At 29.2% G+C, this 18,748-nt stretch overlaps 2 protein-coding genes and 1 long non-coding RNA gene across 6 annotated transcripts; 2 read left to right on the forward strand and 1 right to left on the reverse strand.

Annotated features, from left to right (window-relative positions):
- Positions 1-3,062: 3,062 nt before the first annotated feature.
- On the reverse strand, positions 3,063-6,921 carry LOC124498016 (lysophosphatidic acid receptor 6). Of its 2 annotated transcripts, none has more exons than XM_075734421.1 (3): positions 6,469-6,921; positions 5,432-6,390; positions 3,063-4,752 (listed from the first exon to the last, which is right to left on the reverse strand). In XM_075734421.1, the coding sequence occupies exon 3, from the start codon at positions 4,629-4,631 to the stop codon at positions 3,324-3,326; it is 1,308 nt and encodes a 435-aa protein (XP_075590536.1). In that variant the 5' UTR covers positions 4,632-4,752; positions 5,432-6,390; positions 6,469-6,921; the 3' UTR covers positions 3,063-3,323. The 2 variants fall into 2 exon arrangements, with proteins under 2 accessions (XP_075590536.1, XP_075590537.1); XM_075734422.1 differs by having other exon boundaries at positions 5,428-6,390.
- A 996-nt stretch (positions 6,922-7,917) lies between these two features.
- On the forward strand, positions 7,918-9,452 carry LOC142597832 (uncharacterized). Of its 2 annotated transcripts, XR_012832438.1 has the most exons (4): positions 7,918-8,704; positions 8,774-8,898; positions 8,967-9,204; positions 9,269-9,452. It is a non-coding gene; the product is annotated as an uncharacterized LOC142597832 (long non-coding RNA). The 2 variants fall into 2 exon arrangements; XR_012832437.1 differs by having other exon boundaries at positions 8,774-9,204.
- A 4,939-nt stretch (positions 9,453-14,391) lies between these two features.
- On the forward strand, positions 14,392-18,605 carry LOC124498018 (aquaporin-7). Of its 2 annotated transcripts, none has more exons than XM_047061717.2 (7): positions 14,392-14,603; positions 16,514-16,611; positions 16,840-16,960; positions 17,029-17,454; positions 17,881-17,941; positions 18,022-18,280; positions 18,349-18,605. In XM_047061717.2, the coding sequence occupies exons 2-7, from the start codon at positions 16,555-16,557 to the stop codon at positions 18,493-18,495; spliced, it is 1,071 nt and encodes a 356-aa protein (XP_046917673.2). In that variant the 5' UTR covers positions 14,392-14,603; positions 16,514-16,554; the 3' UTR covers positions 18,496-18,605. The 2 variants fall into 2 exon arrangements, with proteins under 2 accessions (XP_046917673.2, XP_075590407.1); XM_075734292.1 differs by lacking the exon at positions 14,392-14,603 and adding an exon at positions 15,903-15,919.
- Positions 18,606-18,748: the final 143 nt, after the last annotated feature.

Below are 18,748 nucleotides of genomic sequence, written 5' to 3' on the forward strand. Positions count from 1 at the left end.
GCGACCACAAAATTGAAAGGATTATTCTTGTCACGCAAAAAAAAATGTAAGATGATTTCAATCGATTTTTTTTTTCGTTTGTTTGTTTGTTTCACTAAAGTAAAGAAAATTTTAATCAACACACCGAAATTTCTTTTTCTTTGGTTTTTTTTTTTTTTTTTTTTGAAAGCGTGAAGCGGAATTTTATTACTTTTTTTCACTTTTTATATTCAAAGTTTGTTTCAATGGAAATTCACCATGATGATGATCATGATGATCAATTCAGAATTCAAATGAAATCAATATTCGATGTTGTTCGTTATGTTTGGTGAGGTGAAGTGAAATGAAAATGAAAATGAAAATAGCCGCTGATGATTTTTTTTTTCAAAGTGCCCGTTTTATAAACACACGCACACACGCACACGCACACACACAGCGGACAGTGGACATGCGTTATAAATGACGCGTGCGTGCGTGTGTGAATAATAATGTCAACGTCGTGTGTAAAGAAATAAAATAAAATAAAAAAATTTGGAAAGACGAGGATGAAATAAATTTTTTCAATGAAAAAAAAAAAAAAAAATTTACAAGTGTAGGTGGATGGAGGTGAACAAAATGGACCAAAATGTTTCATGCCCATTTCACTGTATACATGTTGTTTTTTTTTGTATACAAATAGTAGACAATGGTGGGCGTTTATATAAGGAAGCCAATTGAGTGAGATATAATAAATGAATGGGTTAATGAACAAAAATCGAAAAGCAAAAAAGTTTTTTTTTTCGATTTTCATTTTACTTTTTTTTCTCTCTCAACAATAATTGATACTTATGGGTTTAGATTTTTGTTTGTTTTAAATGGTAATGATTGACTATAGAAAATTTTTCTTTTCCTGTTTTTTTTTCTCTGAATGAATGAATGTATGAAATCTGGTCTGGTTTGAAAAAAAAAACCAAATGGGCGTACATGTTGGGTTTTTTTTTTTGTGTGTGTGTCATTCTCAATTATAATATTTTGTGGTGGTTTTTTGTAGTGCAAACATCATACAGCATGGAGAAAAATTTTAAAAATTTTAAATTGAACAACAAGGATAACCAAAAACGAAAACATCCAAGTGAAACGATGTGTAAAATGAACAAACCATTTTCATCAGATTCATTTAGTCAAGTTGTGTGTGTGTGTAAATTAACGGTAATTAATTTGTTGCCATGATGATGAATAATATAAGGGCCTGGTGTTTTTTTTTATTATTTGCACATCTCTCACCACTTTTTTTTCTCCCATCTCTCTTGTGCAGAAATTATGACCAAATTCGGCCATAGAAACACGCACGCACACACACACACACACACACACACAAACAAACAACCACACGACTAATAATAAAACACCAGATTCATTATAATCATTCACAACACAAAAAAAAGAGAAGAAAAAAAAATTCGAAATTAAAGTCAAAAAAAAAAAAATATTCCCACATTCAATCAATTCGATACCAGAAAAAAAATACCAGAATGGGAGAGAGAGAAAAAAAGTTTTGGCTGTCTGGAATTGATTTTGGTATGTTTGACATGCGAAAAAAAAAGTTTATCATCATCATCATCACCATCTTTGGTGGTGGTGGTTTACCGTTGAATAGTGGAGAAACAAATAATAATCAGCTAATAAACCGAATATAGAATTTTGAACAAGGCGCATAAGAGAAAACAAACTTACCATCAATTTTTTTTTCTCCATTCTTTCTCATTTTCATTTTGATTGAAGAATCAGAATAATATTATGCTATATGTTGAATAAATTTTCTGACCTATTTTCGATATTGATGGCATTTTTTTTTTATTATAAATTTTCAATCAGTCAGCCAATTGGTAAACGAATAGGTAAAATTTGATTTTTTTTTTCATTGATTGGTTTCGAATCGAATCAATTTTTATTGTTGTTGTTGTTGTCTTCTGTAAGATGTTTCTTCATCAATTTTATTTTTGACGTTTTTCTTGTACGATTCCATCTTTTTTTTCTGTTTTTTCTGTTTTTTTTTTTTTGTTTCTCAATTTTCATTCGATGAATTTCGGTGGTTGCTATTATTGGTTTTCATTTTCAATGCAGAGAGACAGAGAGAGAGAAAAGATTCGGTTAAGTGTAACGAGAACAAGAAAAAAAAACAAAATCCTTCTGTTAATGACAGGCCAGCACAATCATTTGTGTTCATCTTCATTATTAAATTAACAAATCTTCATTCATTGTTGATGATGATGTTTTTTTTCATGGGGTTGAATTTTGGAAAAATTTTTCGTTTTTTTTCTGTCATTCAAGTGAAAATAATACCACTGATGATACGTTGTTACGATATGATAGTAGGATTCAATATTGTCAATCACACGCACAAAATATATATCGGTGGATTTCAAAATATTGAATTCCGAAAAAAAAAAATTCCAGAGAAAAAAAAATATTAGAATCCCATTGATTTACATTATTCGATTCTGTTGGCCAAATTTCCAATTTTTATTTTTCAGTGGCAATGAAAAAAAAACGAAAACGAAAACGAAAACAAAACAAAAAAAAATCTGTCAAATGATGATGAATAAAAGCATGAATAATAATAGAGAAACTGTAGAGAATGAGAAAAGAAAATTCCAATTTTCTTTTTCACCATGATGGAAAATTCTTATTCTTTTTTTTGGTTACAAAAAAAAACCAATGATGATGAAGCACAGAATACCAATCAAAATTGATGAATAACAACAACAACAACAACAACTGAAAACAAATCCAATGGATCATCATCTATGAACAGCAACAAAACAAATATTTATAAAAAACATCAGCAAACGAAACGGTTTGACAATCAAAATGAAAAGTATTTTTTTTTTGGTATTTTGCACATTCTCTTGTTTTTCCATTCTTTATTTTTTGTTTTCTAATGGAAAAAAAAATTTTATTCTTCAACAAACATTTGACGACTTTGCATTCGTAATTCTGTTAATGATATTCTTTTGAGATTCCTGATTCTCGATTGATGAATTTTGGAATTTTCATTCTATTCATCTCATTAGAATAATAATTGATTTATACAGTCGATATCGAAAACCAATTGTGGATGTTTATTTGTCATTTTTTTTGGATTTTTTTTTTTTTTTTAAATTTTTTTTTTCGCAATGAAATAATAATAATAAAGTGAAAAACGAAACGAAATATGTAAAAAAATGGAATAATAAAAATAAAAATAAAACAAAAACGATGATGATGATGATGATACGATTTGTTCAATATTCGTTAATGTTGCCAATATCGATGTTGCGTATTCTGGTTGACTTTTTTTTTTTTTTTTGGTTTGTTTCACTTCATTATGCTGCCATTTGATTGTTTCCTGTGCATTGTTGCTGCTGTTGCTGTTGTCGTTGTTGTTGTTGTTGTTGTTGTTGATTACGTTCCTCATCATAACGTTGAAATACATTGGTTGGAAAAAAATTATTAACAAATGAATCATTAGATTTACTAGTAGTACCATTTACACCATTGTTAACATGGCCAATAATACCATCGTTTGAATTTGTTGAATTTTCCAATACACCACCGCCACCATTACCATTACCACCATTGGCAAATATTGATGCTTTTGAACGATATAAAATGGATTCTTTCAATTCGGCAAAACCATTACGGAATTCTGGTGATAATTTAAAATAAATGAATGGATTCAATACAGTATTGGCCATGCCAAGACAACCACTAATCATATGGAATAGAATTGCTGAATTATCCGGCATTTCATTCATTGGCAATAGATTGACACTGATCAATGAGATCCAAAGAGGTAGCCAACAAAGTATATGAAAAACGATGACAGTCAATATTAAATGTGCTGATCTTTTATTACGTTCAGCGAATACCTGATATTGGCCTTCACTAGCAATCGTATCGGAACTATTTTCACCGGCCAACGTATAGATTAATGGTACGGCAAGTAAAATCTTAATGATTGTTGGTATTATAAATGCAGATATAATGGTGAACCAAATATAAGCTTCACGGCTACTACCAGTCCAGAATAGATCACAATGATTGATTTCGGAATTTGGTACAGAAAATGTTGATGCATGATAAAATACTGGCGATACGGAAATGATGCAAATAATCCATGTTAATATACATATCATTCGGCTATTTATTGGTCTTTTATAACAAATATGTGATAATGTTGGCTTTAATATTGACAGATATGTATCAATAACCAATACCAATAAAAATAATGAACTAGCAAAACGATGTATGGCACCTTTTGATAATAATAATTTGCATACAAATTCACCAAATGGCCATGAATTAGACCAAATTGATATAAGAAATACAGGTACAGTGATCACGTATAATAGATCCGATATTGCCACATTTAATATATATGTATTGGTCACTGTACGGATACGATGATTTTTTAGATAGATAATGATTACCAATAAATTGCCAATAACACCAAAAATGGCGGCAATATAATGAAATATTTTCGAAAATTCCAATGCCGTATACAATGATTCTGCAGTACCGGTCATATTACCGACAAATGAATCTAATGAATCTTCAAATTCCAATAATTCTTTCAATGTTTCATTTGCCTGTATGGCTAAATGAGTCATATTGAAATGTTCAATTTCCATTTTTTAAATGAATGAATTAATGAATGAATGAGGATGGAATTTTTCTTTTTAAAATTTTTGGTCACAAAAAAACAACAGGGTCCAGATTTTATGTTTATCGTATGATCACGATCTCGTTTCACTATTTTGGAAAAAAAAACAGAAAGAAAAAAAATGAGAAAATTAAAATCAGATTAAAGGTTAAACAAAAATGAATAGAGATATTAGATAATCAATCATCATCTATAAAGCAACAACAACAACAACAAAAATGAATGCTTTCTACACCCGAAAACTCTCTCGTACACACACACATCTCTAAAAAACCAAAACAAAGTTTTCTTCGTTTGCAAATTCAATCAATCAAAAATTTTCAATGACATGTACAACAACAGAGAAAAAAACAACATTGGAATGGCAACCAATGGAATAATTTGCCAAATTTCAAGAATTCTAGAAAAGAAAAAAAATGGAAATTCAAACAGAAAAAAAAATTCGTTTAAATGTGAAAAAAAATCTCAATTATAATTGATTCCACTTTCTCTCTTTTTTTCCATTAATGAATAATTCTTTGCATCCTGGGAATTTATCATTGTGAAATCAGTTTTTTTTTTCATTCGTTCAAATGAAATGGATGATGATGATGATGATGGGAGAAAATTCAATTAATAATTCATTTTGGAACAAAAACAAAAAATCTGGCAACCAAAACACACAAACGCACACAATAAACAGATGTCATGAAATTTTTTTTTCAGTGTAAAGAACTAATCGATTATTTTGAAGCCTAGAAAATCAAAAGGTAAAAAACACATACATACCTGGATGTGAAAAACACAAACACAATCAAGTGGATGATGATGATGGAGGAAATTTTTTTTTCGCGTTTGTTTTATCAAAGAAAGATGGAATTTTTTTTCCTGATGAAGAAAGATGATCAATGTGGTGATAACCGATGATGATGGTGATGATGATGATGATGAAATTTGTTGAAAATTTAAATAAAATTTTTAAACATTTTCATTTTCATTTTCATTTTTTTTCTGGTGTAAACATTGTCATAGAATAAAGTTTGCAATTGAAAAATCGGTTTCAATTATCCATCGTCGTCGACATGTTGTGTTGTGGCTGTGAATAACAAAAACTATCGTTTATCTATCACCACCACCACCACCATTTACAAACAAAATATGAGATCAACGAACGAGAGATGTGAATATATGATGTGAACATGAAGAAAGAACAAGATTGTAACGGCGGCCAAAAAAAAAAAAAAAATTCCCGTTGTTGTTGGTCAGACTTGTTCGTTCGTTTATTTCATTTTCAAAAAAAAATCTTTTTTTTTTTGTTTTTTTTTTTGCAAACGAAAAAAAAACATCGTTGATGGTTTGAACATTTATAAACTTGTTCGACTTTTTTTTCTCCCCTTTTAGTTTATCCGTTTATTTCATTTTTTTTTTGTGACCAACAAAAAAAAATAAGACCAATGATGATGAAGTAAGTAAATGGACAAACAATTGAAATGAGAAACAGATGAGAAAAAAAAATTTTTCTTTTTTTTTCGTCGATTACTCGGTTGTTCAGTCAATCCAAGTCGGCCATTCAATTATCATACAGTGTTGGTCTGGTTAGTAGTTTCCCGTTTGACAACCTGTGCATGTGCATGTGTGTGTATGTCAAAGACTGTTGATGTTGATTCGTTCCGTTTTACAGTAAACTTTAATAATCGGTAAGACATGAAAAACATACACACACACACACATCCTTAAAAATCGGGATCCTTTTTTTTTAAAAAAAAGAGTAAAATTTAGGTGAGAGTTTCATGTTTGTAATGAAAGATGAAAAAAAAATAACTTACCATTTCAGCCATTTGCCTGAAAATTGAATCGTTTGGTCTCTTTTTTTTCTTTCTCTCTCTCTCTCTGTAAACATTTTTTTTGTTTGCCCCGTTATTCACAGTATTACCTGTTTCTGTCTATCTGTTGAAATCATGTTTTATCATCAATTACACTAAGAAAAATCGTCTTTTTTTTTCTTCATTCGGTAATACTTGCACTCTATTTACAAATACACCTACAATACACACACACACACACACACACACACACACAAAAATCGAACATTAAAATTTTTGCATTATTCAATGATTGTACATTGAACTCATCGTCATAATTTTTTTTTTATGTGAAGATATTTGGACAATGTCCACCGAGAGCAACAAGAAAAAAAAATTCTCTTTCATTCCATCTATTATCCAGAGATGATTTTATCGATTTTTTTTCAAATTCCAAATGTCCGATAAAGTTTGACAAATGAAATACCATTTTGTATATACAAGAGAAAAAGCTTTTTAACACTATTCCTAAGGATGACCCATTTTGATTTTAACATTGAAATTACACTAAAAGTATAATCATTTGATTTGTGATAATCTTTTTTTTTCAACTCATCATCCTGGACCTGGATGATATAATGATGTGGTATATCGATTTCTACGAACAGTGGTTCATTTGACTTATTGATGATATCTACGAAACGGATGAACCTATGAAAATGAAACTTTCTCTTCCTCGAACGTTTTTAGGCACCAAATGAGTGTATCATTGTCATCATCGAAACAATTTTCATTATCATCTTCGAAAATGAAAATCAACAATCATCAAATCGTATCAGGAAGATGTCCGTTTGGATTTAACTAGTTTAGATTACAAGGAAGATTTACTGAGAAAGTTTCATTTTCATATGTCCATTCATTTCGGAGATATCATCAATGGATCAAATGACCCCGTTTCGTAGAAAAAAAATTTCCCGTAGAAATAGTGTTAAATTGAAATGAAATTTTCAAAGGAAAAAAAACAACAACAAAAAGTTTAAACTGGAAATATTAAATGGATGCAAAAAGCTGGATTCTATCTAGCAAAAAAAAAATATTGAGAAAAAGAGAAACGAGATTTGGGTCTTCAATATGTCTTCTTGGATGATCATGATGATGATCCAAAGAAAAATTTTACTTTACTTTTTTGCTGTTGTTGTTGTTTCGGGCTAATACATTTTTTTTTTTGACTTAAGCCTGTCCAAATGGCATGATATCGTTTACCGTTATGTGTAACGTAATGAAATGGATGGATATTTTTGGCCATTCATTCTTTTTTATTACTAACAAACCAACCGACATTGCTACCATCTTTTTCATTTTTGATTCAATCATTAAATGGTCATCGTCATTACATCTAAGAAAAGACAAAAAAAAGAAGAAAATGAAAATGGTCATAATAAAACATCGAAACTGTTTTGTACTTAACGAAATAGAAAAATAGATCCACTAGAAAAACAAAATGAAAAAAAAATCAAGTCACACAGCCTGAAGGGTTGATTATTTCGAAAAAAAGGACCAATTGTTGTTGTTGTTGTTTATTATTATTACGATAATTATGATGGCCAAAAAGTGATGCAAATTGCACCATAATTACATTTTCATCATAATAAAATATTTGGCCAAAAGGTAAGATGTGAACAAAACAAAACAAAAAACTGTGGAAAAAAGGAAACGAAAAATGAAAAAATGAAAACAAAAGTAGCCTGTAAGAAAATAAAGATTCGATCAAATTATCGCAAACGATACTATCGATTCTTATATATCGAATCAAATAATCGATTGTTCCATTGTTGTTATTCATGTGGATCGATTATTTTGGACAAATTATTATCATTATTAAACATTTTGGTTCGAAAAAAAACAAACCCCAGTAACCATTGGTGGTGGTGGTGGTGGTGGTGATGATAATAATGATGGCCATACATAACAATTTTCTCACTTGTGATCATCATCATCAACATCATCTACAACAAAAACCAGACTGGTTAATTTCTACATTTCGAAAGTATCCCGTTTGTTGTTGTTGTTTTTCCCATAGAACAAAAGTTATTTTTGGAACATCTCAAAACATCATTCTCATCATCATCATCATCATCATTATCAACAGCAACAGCTGTCACGTCAATATATTATGGTCGTTGATTTACAGAGCTGATTTTTTTTCTGTATATAACTAATATATGATGTGAACCATTTTACAATCACCACAACGTTCATAGTAATAATCATCATTATTATATTATCATTTGGTCATTTTTATTTTTTTTTTTCGTTTCGTTTTCTTTAGCCAACCAATTTGAGGTCATTTAACATTGGACATTATCATAATTTGTATTTTTTTTCAATCTTTAATGATCATTGTTACGCTGGTGGTTCATCATCCATTCTAATCAAAATCAATTTCATCTAGAGGTCATTTTCATTCAAATATCATGTCATTTGTATTCAATTATGTTAACAAACTTAATTATCTTTTTTAGCCTGGATGTTTTTTTTGTTGTTGTTGTTGTTCATCTCGATCATCAAGAAATTTTTTTTTTTTTTTGGACAAATATTTACCAATCATCATCATGGAGCTAATAGTTTTGTTTGTGATTTTCATCCAAATGCCCGGTATTTTTTATTTATTTTTTTTTGGCATAGTGCTTTTGCTGTTTTGATTGATGTACAATGTTTTCATTTCAAGTTAAACAAAACAATGTAGCAGGTGCATCTTCTGTGAGTTGTTATTGAGAAATTTTTTTTTTCTTTTTCAATTAATTTCTGTATTCATTTTATCTAGGTTTTTTTTCAGTGCGACAAAAAAAAAGAAAAAAAACGGGCGTACTCACCCCATGATAATCCATTATCATCATGTCACGATGTTTTTTTGGAATCTAACCAATCATCATCATCATAATGGGGAAAAATGAACAAAAAGAGAAAATTTGCATACAATTTTGTCATACAACAACAACAACAACAAAAATGACAAGTAAATCCATTCATTCCACACACACACACACACACACACATATGTTGTTCATGTGTCTAAATTATTTTCATTTTTTTTCTTTCTTCATCATCATTAGATTCCGGAAGGAAATGACTTTAAGCTTTAATTTTGTTGTTGATGTTTAAAGTTATTATTATTGTGTGTGTGTATGTGTGTTTGTTGGATGAATGAACATGATAATAATAATAATATGATGTCTGTATTTATTGAAAAAAAAATGGATTGATGATGGAATGAATAGAACGAACAAAATGAGATTGACATGTTATCATCATCATCATAACTCGTTTGTTTGTTTAATACACACACACACACACATAATGGCCATATCGATTGTATCGATTGTTGTGTTATTAGCAACGGAAGAAAAGAAATAATTTTCCTTTTTGTTGCTGTTATTGTTGTTGTTGTTGTTTATACTTGTCAAATGTTGTGCTGTATGTAATGATTGAAAAACTTTTCCTTTCTCTCTTTCTCTTTCTCACTGTCGATTTGTCTTTTTAAAATCGAAATTTTTTTTTCTGATAAAACCCCATACCAAAATGGCAAAGGATTGTTGTTGTTGTTGTAGTAGTTGTTGTTGTTATTGCTGTCTCGGATTTTAATCTGACCGGAAATTTGATATTCACTTTTTTTTCTTTCTTTCTCTTCTTGTGTGTGTGTTGTTGATCGGTTACTAAAAGACCTGTTGAACTTGTTTTTTTTTTTTTGGATAGGATGCAAGAAAAAGAAATTTTTTTTATCGATCTCATAAAATATAGCTAGATCTCACGGGAAATTCAATCGATCGATTGATCGATTGATTGGATTGAAAACAAATAAATAAATAACACATTTGCAACACATTTGTGGTCATTTTTTTTCGTCTTTTCATAAATATCATGACATGATAAATCCACCATAAATATGATATGTGATTTATTGGCAATATGATGATGATTTATTGATAACATATTCATATAATTGCAGCAGAAAAAAAATCAATAAAAAAAACCATTTAGCCATCAGAAGAAAAAAGATGGACATAATCTATGGTGAAAGTCAAAAAAAAAAAAAAAAAGCTATCGGATATTGGAATAATTCTGGCACAAGAATCCATAATTCATCATCATCATCGATGATTAAGTTTTCATTTGATTTTAATATCTTTGCTGAATTTTGCCTTTCTCTATCGAAATGGATTCTATTAAGAATTATGATTTAATAATGATGATGATGATGAATTTGACTTTAACCAGATGTTTGTGTGAATAATTTATTCATATACAGAATTGACCGGATAAAAATTAATGGAATTTCAAACACTCACACACACACACACACACAAAACTTTTGGTCGCCATTGTTTTTTTTTTTTTTTTTTTGATGCAAAAATAAAATTAAATTATCTGAATGAAAAGAGAAAATTAATAAATCATCTTTCTGGGGAAAAAAAGGGTTAAATACAATTACAAAAACAAAAGAAAAATCGTCAACTAAGTAATATAATGGTGGTGGCGGAGGTGGTATGTGACATACCATTGTGACATGTTTGGACGACAGAGAAAAAAACAATGACTAAATTAATCTAAATTTGACTAATGATCACCATCATCAATTGGAAAAAAAAGATAATTATAACCAACAACCATCATCAATCATGATCATCATCATCACCATTGCCATTTGATTGAACAAAAGACAAAAACAAAAAAAAAACGATCATGAAAATGATGATGATGATGATGATTAAAAATCGATCAATTAATTCAATAATCATCATCATCAAATGATGATAATGATAATGATCATTTTACGTTGTTGTTCTTTTTCCGGTATGAAATTTGCATATGTATTGCTAATGGATAATGGTTTTTGTATACGCAATCGTACCATTAAAAAAAATACGGTAATGACAAACCGGTACATCAGATATATATGGCTGGACAACAACAACATGATGATGATGATGAAATTGTGAATCGAATTGATTTCAATCTCTCAGTGTGTGTGTGTGTGTGTGTATGTCAGTGGAAATTGAAATCTGAAAATTGTAAATCAAATCAAATTGGTTGTCATAGTAACAACAGTGATCACACAAAAAAGAAGGAAAAAAAATTAGAAATCACCACCACTACCTAAACGAACACACACACACACAAACTAATCGATAATTGATGATTTGATAAATGGAAATAGAATCGATTACAAATTACATTCCCTGATTTTGTTTTTCGTTCGTTTGTTCTTTATTTTTCCATCGAAATCAACCATTTGATGATGATGATGAATAATAATTATATATGTGACGTGTGTGTGTGTCCGTCCATTATCATTATGATTTCCGGTTTTCAATGATTAAGTCAGACCGCACTGATGATGACCGGAAGAAAGTAAACACAAAAAAAAAAAACAAAAAAAAACAAAAAATCACTTCATTTCACCCCACTGACAATGTGACAATAAATTGAGACGACTATATTTACACAGAAGAGATTTGTTTGTTTGTTTATTTGTTTTTTTTTCTATATCCACATTTGTTGGTAAACCAATTTTTGTTTGTCTTTTAAATTTTGGTATACATACATATGATATGAGATGATGATGAGAAAAATTGTCAACTGAAAACAAATGTTTGTTTTTCTGTAACTTGATTAAATGTCAAGAAAAAAAAACGACAACAACAATAACCGAAAACAAAACCCTTTCGCAAAACGAAAATAATCGATTTGGAAATCTTGGATCAAAAACGAATTGCAAAACTCGTCATATTTTCTCTCGACAGCCCAAATTGTTGTCTCGATTTTTTTTGTTTTATTTTTCTTTTGACAAATTCCATCGATTGAGAGAAAATTGAGAAAATGGCAACAGACAAACATTTTTCAAATTCCAATTTTAAAATCCTGAAATCAAAACACCCCAATATACACCAGCAAAAAAAAATTGGATTCAAAATTTTGAACCAAAAGATTTTGGGAACCAAACAAAAAAAAATTAGATTTTTTAACCCAAAAAAATGTGTAGAAAACAAACCAGATGACAAACAAACAACAACAAAAAAAACCGTAGCAACCAGCAATATCAAAATGCAAATCAAAATGAAATTCCAATTAAACAAAGAAGAGAAGAAAAAAATTCCTGTCCAATGAAATGGAAAACCAGAAAAAAAATTGAAGAATTTTCATCACCATCATCATCATCATTATGATTGAAGAGAGAAAAAAAATGAAAATCCACATGTGGATAAACACAAACACTCACGTTGTGTATTTGTTTGTTTCTGGTTTCTGGTATATGGCAAAAAAAAATGAATGAATGAATGAATGAATGAATGACGTTTGAACATCATCATCATCATCTTTTTCTCATTAATTCATTTATTTTTAGGTTCTTTTTTTGGCTGTTGCTAAGTTCTGTTGTTGGATTTCTCATCATCAGATTTTTCATTTCATTTGAGATTTACTTGGAATTATAAATGAAATGAAAAAACAACAACAACAAAACAACAACAACAACAAAGAACAACAACAAAACAAAACATTTTCAATAATTCGTACACATTACATAGAAAATGATTTTGTTTGGTTTCCTGGTTTTATATAGATGATTAAACCAGAACAACAACAACAAAAAAATACGAGATTGATGTTGATGAACCTTTGATGTTTTCAGGAAGAAAAATGAATTTCTGGAACATGAAAAAAAATTTTTTTTTTTAATTATCACAATTGACAAAGATTATGCACAATCCAATTTCTATTTGCTTTGGATCTGTCGAATGAATGAATGAATGAAAAACAAACGATTTTCTTGATTAAAACAAATGGTTGAAAACCACTGTAGAGTTAACAAAAAATTCTTTGTGCATGTGTGTGTGTTGAAGAATCAAATTTTTTTTGTAACGAAAAAAAAAATTGACAGCTATGTCAACAGCCAAACACACACACACATGCACCAAAAGAGAATGAGAGAATTTTCTTATGAAACCAATCAACCAGACCATTTTTTTTTTTTTAGTTATTAGTATTTGACATCATTGTTGTTGTTGTTGTTGTTGTTGTCATTGTTGAATGTTTATTGGTTGGTTTAATATATTCAAACTCCTACAAACACAGATGAGAAAAAAAAATATAGGACTTGACAGAATTATTCATCATCGATCCAACAACAACAACAACAACACAAGGACATTGATATGTTTTTCATCATGTGATGATGATGATGATGATGGTGTTTTTTCATTGAGTTCATTGAGAATAATGTTTGGTTTTCTATTTTCTTTCTTGTTTTTGTTGTTGTTGTTGTTGTTGTGATCAATTACCCGGGACAAAAAAATTTTTTTTTTTTTATTTATTTTTTCTCCATAGCTAATTCACATACACTGACACACAGAATTAATAATTTCATCATCACTTGAAACGAAAAATTTTCTCTTCTATTTTCTGGAATTTCTTCTTCAGATCGTATCGAATTCTCGATGAATAGAATCGTGAATTGTTGGCTGATGGTTGATGTGATGGTGTTGGTGGTGGTGGATGTCAAACGAGATTTTCTTCTTCACATTCAATTCACAAATTTATTTATTTTTTTTATTGTATTTTAATTCGAACTCAGAAAAATCTTCTTTCAATAATCGATTGATGACAGTTTTTTTTTCGTTTTTGTTGTTGTCAAGTGTTGTGGAAATTTTTTTTTTCTTTCAAAAAACATTCGATTCAAAATTCTTGCGAAAGAAAAAAAAACATCGATTCTATCGATAGTCAACTATCGATATCATTCGTTCGTTCTCATCATGATGATGATTCGATATTGTAAACAACGTGAATTAACATTTGTATGTATACAATCGAATCATTTGTCATTTGGTCCATGAAAAATAATAATCATTATCATCATCATCATTAGAATGAGATAAAAAAAAATTCTTACGAAACATTCATGTTACGCCTAATATATGTTATGTCTACTGAATTTTTTTTTCTCGTGTTTTTTTTCTGTTCATTTTCTTGTGCTTGAAACAACAACAACAGCAACAACATGAGAAGAGAAAAACGATAAATAATTCATTAAATGATGGCTAATGAATTCACATTGTTGATGAATTTTCTCAGTATATAATGATGATGATTCTTGTATATATAAAGTAAATATACAATTTGATTCCATGATTTCCAATATCCAATATCGTATGATGATTTGTTTATTTGATTCATTGTAAATGATGGTCAAACATTATTGGAATACAATGGATCAAATGAAACAATGAAATTTGATTTCGAAACAAACAGAATAATGAATGAATAATGAAAACAAAACAAAAACAAAACAGAAAAAAAAGCCAACAAACTATAAGAAAATCATAAATCATTGGATAAAAAAAAAACATTTGAAGTGCGTGGGAGTTGTGTGTCGATGATGCAATTGGCGTTTCATTTATTTATCCGATGTTTTGGCTTTTGTGTCGATATTGATGGTAGTTTTTTTTTTGACATTCCATCCAATTGATGATTCATTTGAAAACGAAAAAAAAATGATGTTGATGATGGTGGTATCGTTTTGAAACCCAAACGTTTTTTTCCATCATCATTGAATGGAATGGAATGGACGAATCACCAACATCATCAAAATCATCATTCTCACAGTGCGACACATTCATATATAACGATACGGCCAAAAAAAATGGACTTCATTTCATCCAAACAACAAAAAAAAGAAAGAAAAAATTTACATCAATCATGTCATGTGTTTCGATGGCAGTAACAAAATTAGGATGATGATGATAATAACCATCCCAAATAATAATAAAATTTAAGAATTTAAAAACAAAAAAATCCATCAAAAGTTTCCGTTCTATGTGGATAGCTGGCAGCACTATATTTGTTGTCAAAATTGTTTCAATCGAAAACTTCAGGTGGTTTGTCTGGTGAATGGCAAAAAAAAAAAAAAAAAAAAAACAAACAAAAACTAAGAATCAAAATCACCACTTTCATGGCTTTTATTCTCTCTTTATTCATCTTGGTTGTCATTTTGTTTTTTCAAAGTTCAAAATTCGAATCAAAATGAAATGAAATGAATGAATGTTTTTATTTTTCGTTATAAAAATATTTCCTGTAATATGTCAACATGTTGATGATATCTATCTTGATATTTTTTTTTTTTGGTGGTGGTGGTGTACATGAGCCGATATTCATTCCATCCATCCATCCATCCATCAACGGTATATCCTGGTTTCTATATCATCAAAATGTTTATTACGCGGTTTTTCTTTCATATTTTTTTTTCTACCATATATTTTAAGTGTTTTAAGCCACAACTAACAACCAGTCAACCACCACATCACAAGATGTACCACATTCATGCCTGATATAAAAAAAAATGCTGCTGCGGCTAATGAATGATTGACAATTATCGCAATCCACACTGTGAAAAAAAAATGGGATGTCTCCAAAGAACGAGATGGTTAGCATTTTTGTTGTTGTTATTGTTGAACACACACACACACATCTACCCAAATCTTCAGCCAAAACATTGATTTTCATTTTTTTTTTTTTTTTTTTGTTGCGATATATATAAATATCTTGTTGTTTATGTGTGTGTGTGTGTGTGTGTGTACGATTCTCTTTTTGAATTTAAAACTTGTGTGGCAAATAAACTCTGTCTATGTGTGTTTGTGTGAGGAACCCAAGAATTTGTCATCATCATCATCTTTTTTTTCAAAAAAAAAGACTTGAATCTATATCTGGATCATGTAGAATCGATTTTTATATTCATTCATTGTCATCATCATTCCAACAAAACAGTAGCAGTAGCAGCCACAAATTGCCTTTTTATTCCCATTTCCAAAAAAAAAAAAAAAACAGATTCGAATCAAGAATACAAAAAAATTTTTATTCTCATCAGACTCAAAAAAAAAAAAAATTTTTGTCGTTAGTCAAATGACATAATTTGTTCACTGTTTCTTTACAAGAAAAAAAAATTCAGAATAATTCATTTTGTGACGAAAACAAAATTTTTCTTTCACATTTTTTTTTTGCCTTTCATTTCATTACATAGATCTTGTGTGCTTCAAACTGACGAAAAAAAACAAAAACAAAATGCATAATCTTTTTAAAGAATTTTTTGCCGAATTAATCGGCACAGCCATTCTTATGGTAAGTTTTTGATTTTTTTTCCACCAAAAATAATCGAAATCATTTGATTTGATGATTTATGAGTGATGTGGTGATGATTTCAAAAAAAAAATCGATATTCAAGATGATGATAATATATATCCAATTGACACTAATTAATTTTGAGATTCATGATTACTTTAAAATTTTTTAAAATCCAATATATCTAATCTAATCGAATCGAATTGAATCTAAATTTTATTGCTACAGCTATTAGGTATTAGTGGTGCTGCATGTACAGTACTAACGAAAGCACCGATGAATCTGGCATGTGCTTTTGGTTATGCATTCGGTGTGATTATTGCCTCCATATTTGCTGGACCTATTTCCGGTTGGTTTTTTTGTTGTCATTGTTGTTGTTGTTTATATTTGAGAATTTTTCTCTTTGCTTTTCTTTAGGTGCCCATATTAATCCTGCAATTACAATTGCATTTTCAGTGATTGGAAAATTTCAATGGCGTAAAGTACCAGTGTATTTGATTGCACAATACATTGGTTCATTTATTGGTTCAGCATTGGCATATTCAATCTATTTTGAAGCGATTCATGGTTTTGATCTGGATAATGGTTATAATAATGATAACATAACTGAACCATCAATGATTACGGCTGGTATATTCATAACAATGCCAGCCAATCAACATACAACAATTTTACCAGCAATTTGGGATCAAATAATCAGTACAGCATTGCTTGTTTATGCCATACTATTCATTGGTGATGAATTGGCCACACCAAAATTGCTACAAACATTAACAACTGGATTATTAATACTTACATTCATCATTGGTTTCAATTATAATTGTGGTGCCATTCTGAATCCAGGTATGTGAAAATGATTTTTTACACCTGTTTGTTTTTGTGACATATGATATATGTCATATGTTTTTGATCTCAAAAATAATAATAAAAAAAAAATCTCATCCATTTCATTTGACATTTGTCAAACAAAGAAAAAAAAATCGATAATTCATTGGTAATAAAAAAAAAATTTTGTTTTGTTTTTTATATTTTCTTGACAAAAACCAAAATCGATATTGAAAATTCATTGTCAAGGTCTGACGTTTTAAACATTTGAACTTTTAAATTTTTCATCTGATGACAAATATCGATAAAAAAAAAGAGTTAAAACAAGATGAAAAGAAAGGTCATCAACACATGTGTACAGAAAGAATTTTAAAAAAGTGACCATACCACATACCATTCAAAGTTTAATGATTTCCGACCATTTTTTTTTTTGTATTTCCATAGCTCGAGATTTAGCTCCACGGATTCTTTTATCGTTCATCGGCTACGAATCAAGAGTGTTTGAGTATGTTTAAAATGTTTCCGCAGATTTTTTTTCTCGTTTTTTTAATTAATTAAATTTTTCTTGACATCTTGTGGTTTTAGACCTTTGAATTATAATTTCTGGTGGGCAGTCGGTATTGTTGCGCCGCATTCTGGTGCAATAATTGGTGCAATTGGTTATTTTTATATGGCCAAAATGAGACAATCATTTGTGGATGGTGATAATATTTTCAGCCTGGCCAATGCAGATATTATTCAAGCAAAAAGTATTTCATTAAATAATTCATCATCACAAGAAAATGGCCGCATTATTAATCATCATCATAATCATCACCAACAACAACAAATGACAAATCGACAGGTATGAATTATGAGCAGATTCAATTTGATTTGAAAATTCATTAACGAGTCAATTTCTATATACATTAGATGTTTCATGATAAAGTAAATACTGAATTTCAATCAATAATTCTCGAGAAGATGAAGAAGAAACGAAATTCGGACCATTTCGATATTCGAAATCAGTATTTTGGAATGCTGGACGATGAAAACAATTTCCTGATTTTCCATGATTAATAATTTTTATATATTCATACCATACATTGGCATATAATTGGAATTTTGGCTTTTTAACAAAAATTTTTTTTTTGCTCGGTTAAAATAAATTGAAAATTTTCTAAATAAAATCATTCTCTAGATTTCTTTCGGAAGTGAATATGAAAAAGATGATTAAATAGATAGAATATAGAATTAACTTACTTTTAAAATGATCAAATCTTTTGAAAAAATAAACAGTAAAAATCAAACAATTCGAATTCAAGAATTCTGA

Source organism: Dermatophagoides farinae, chromosome 9, assembly GCF_024713945.1.
Source record: "Dermatophagoides farinae isolate YC_2012a chromosome 9, ASM2471394v1, whole genome shotgun sequence".
Taxonomy (NCBI): Eukaryota; Metazoa; Arthropoda; class Arachnida; order Sarcoptiformes; family Pyroglyphidae; genus Dermatophagoides; species Dermatophagoides farinae.

What these genes read in the sequence shown, in the direction of transcription:
- LOC124498016 (XM_075734421.1), bottom strand. Translation starts at nt 4,631, where the DNA reads ATGGAAATTGAACATTTCAATATGACTCATTTAGCCATACAGGCAAAT.
- LOC124498018 (XM_047061717.2), top strand. Translation starts at nt 16,555, where the DNA reads ATGCATAATCTTTTTAAAGAATTTTTTGCCGAATTAATCGGCACAGCC. An exon ending in TCGGCACAGCCATTCTTATG is followed by an intron (nt 16,612 to 16,839) that starts GTAAGTTTTTGA and finishes TTATTGCTACAG; the next exon opens with CTATTAGGTATTAGTGGTGC. An exon ending in ATTTGCTGGACCTATTTCCG is followed by an intron (nt 16,961 to 17,028) that starts GTTGGTTTTTTT and finishes GCTTTTCTTTAG; the next exon opens with GTGCCCATATTAATCCTGCA.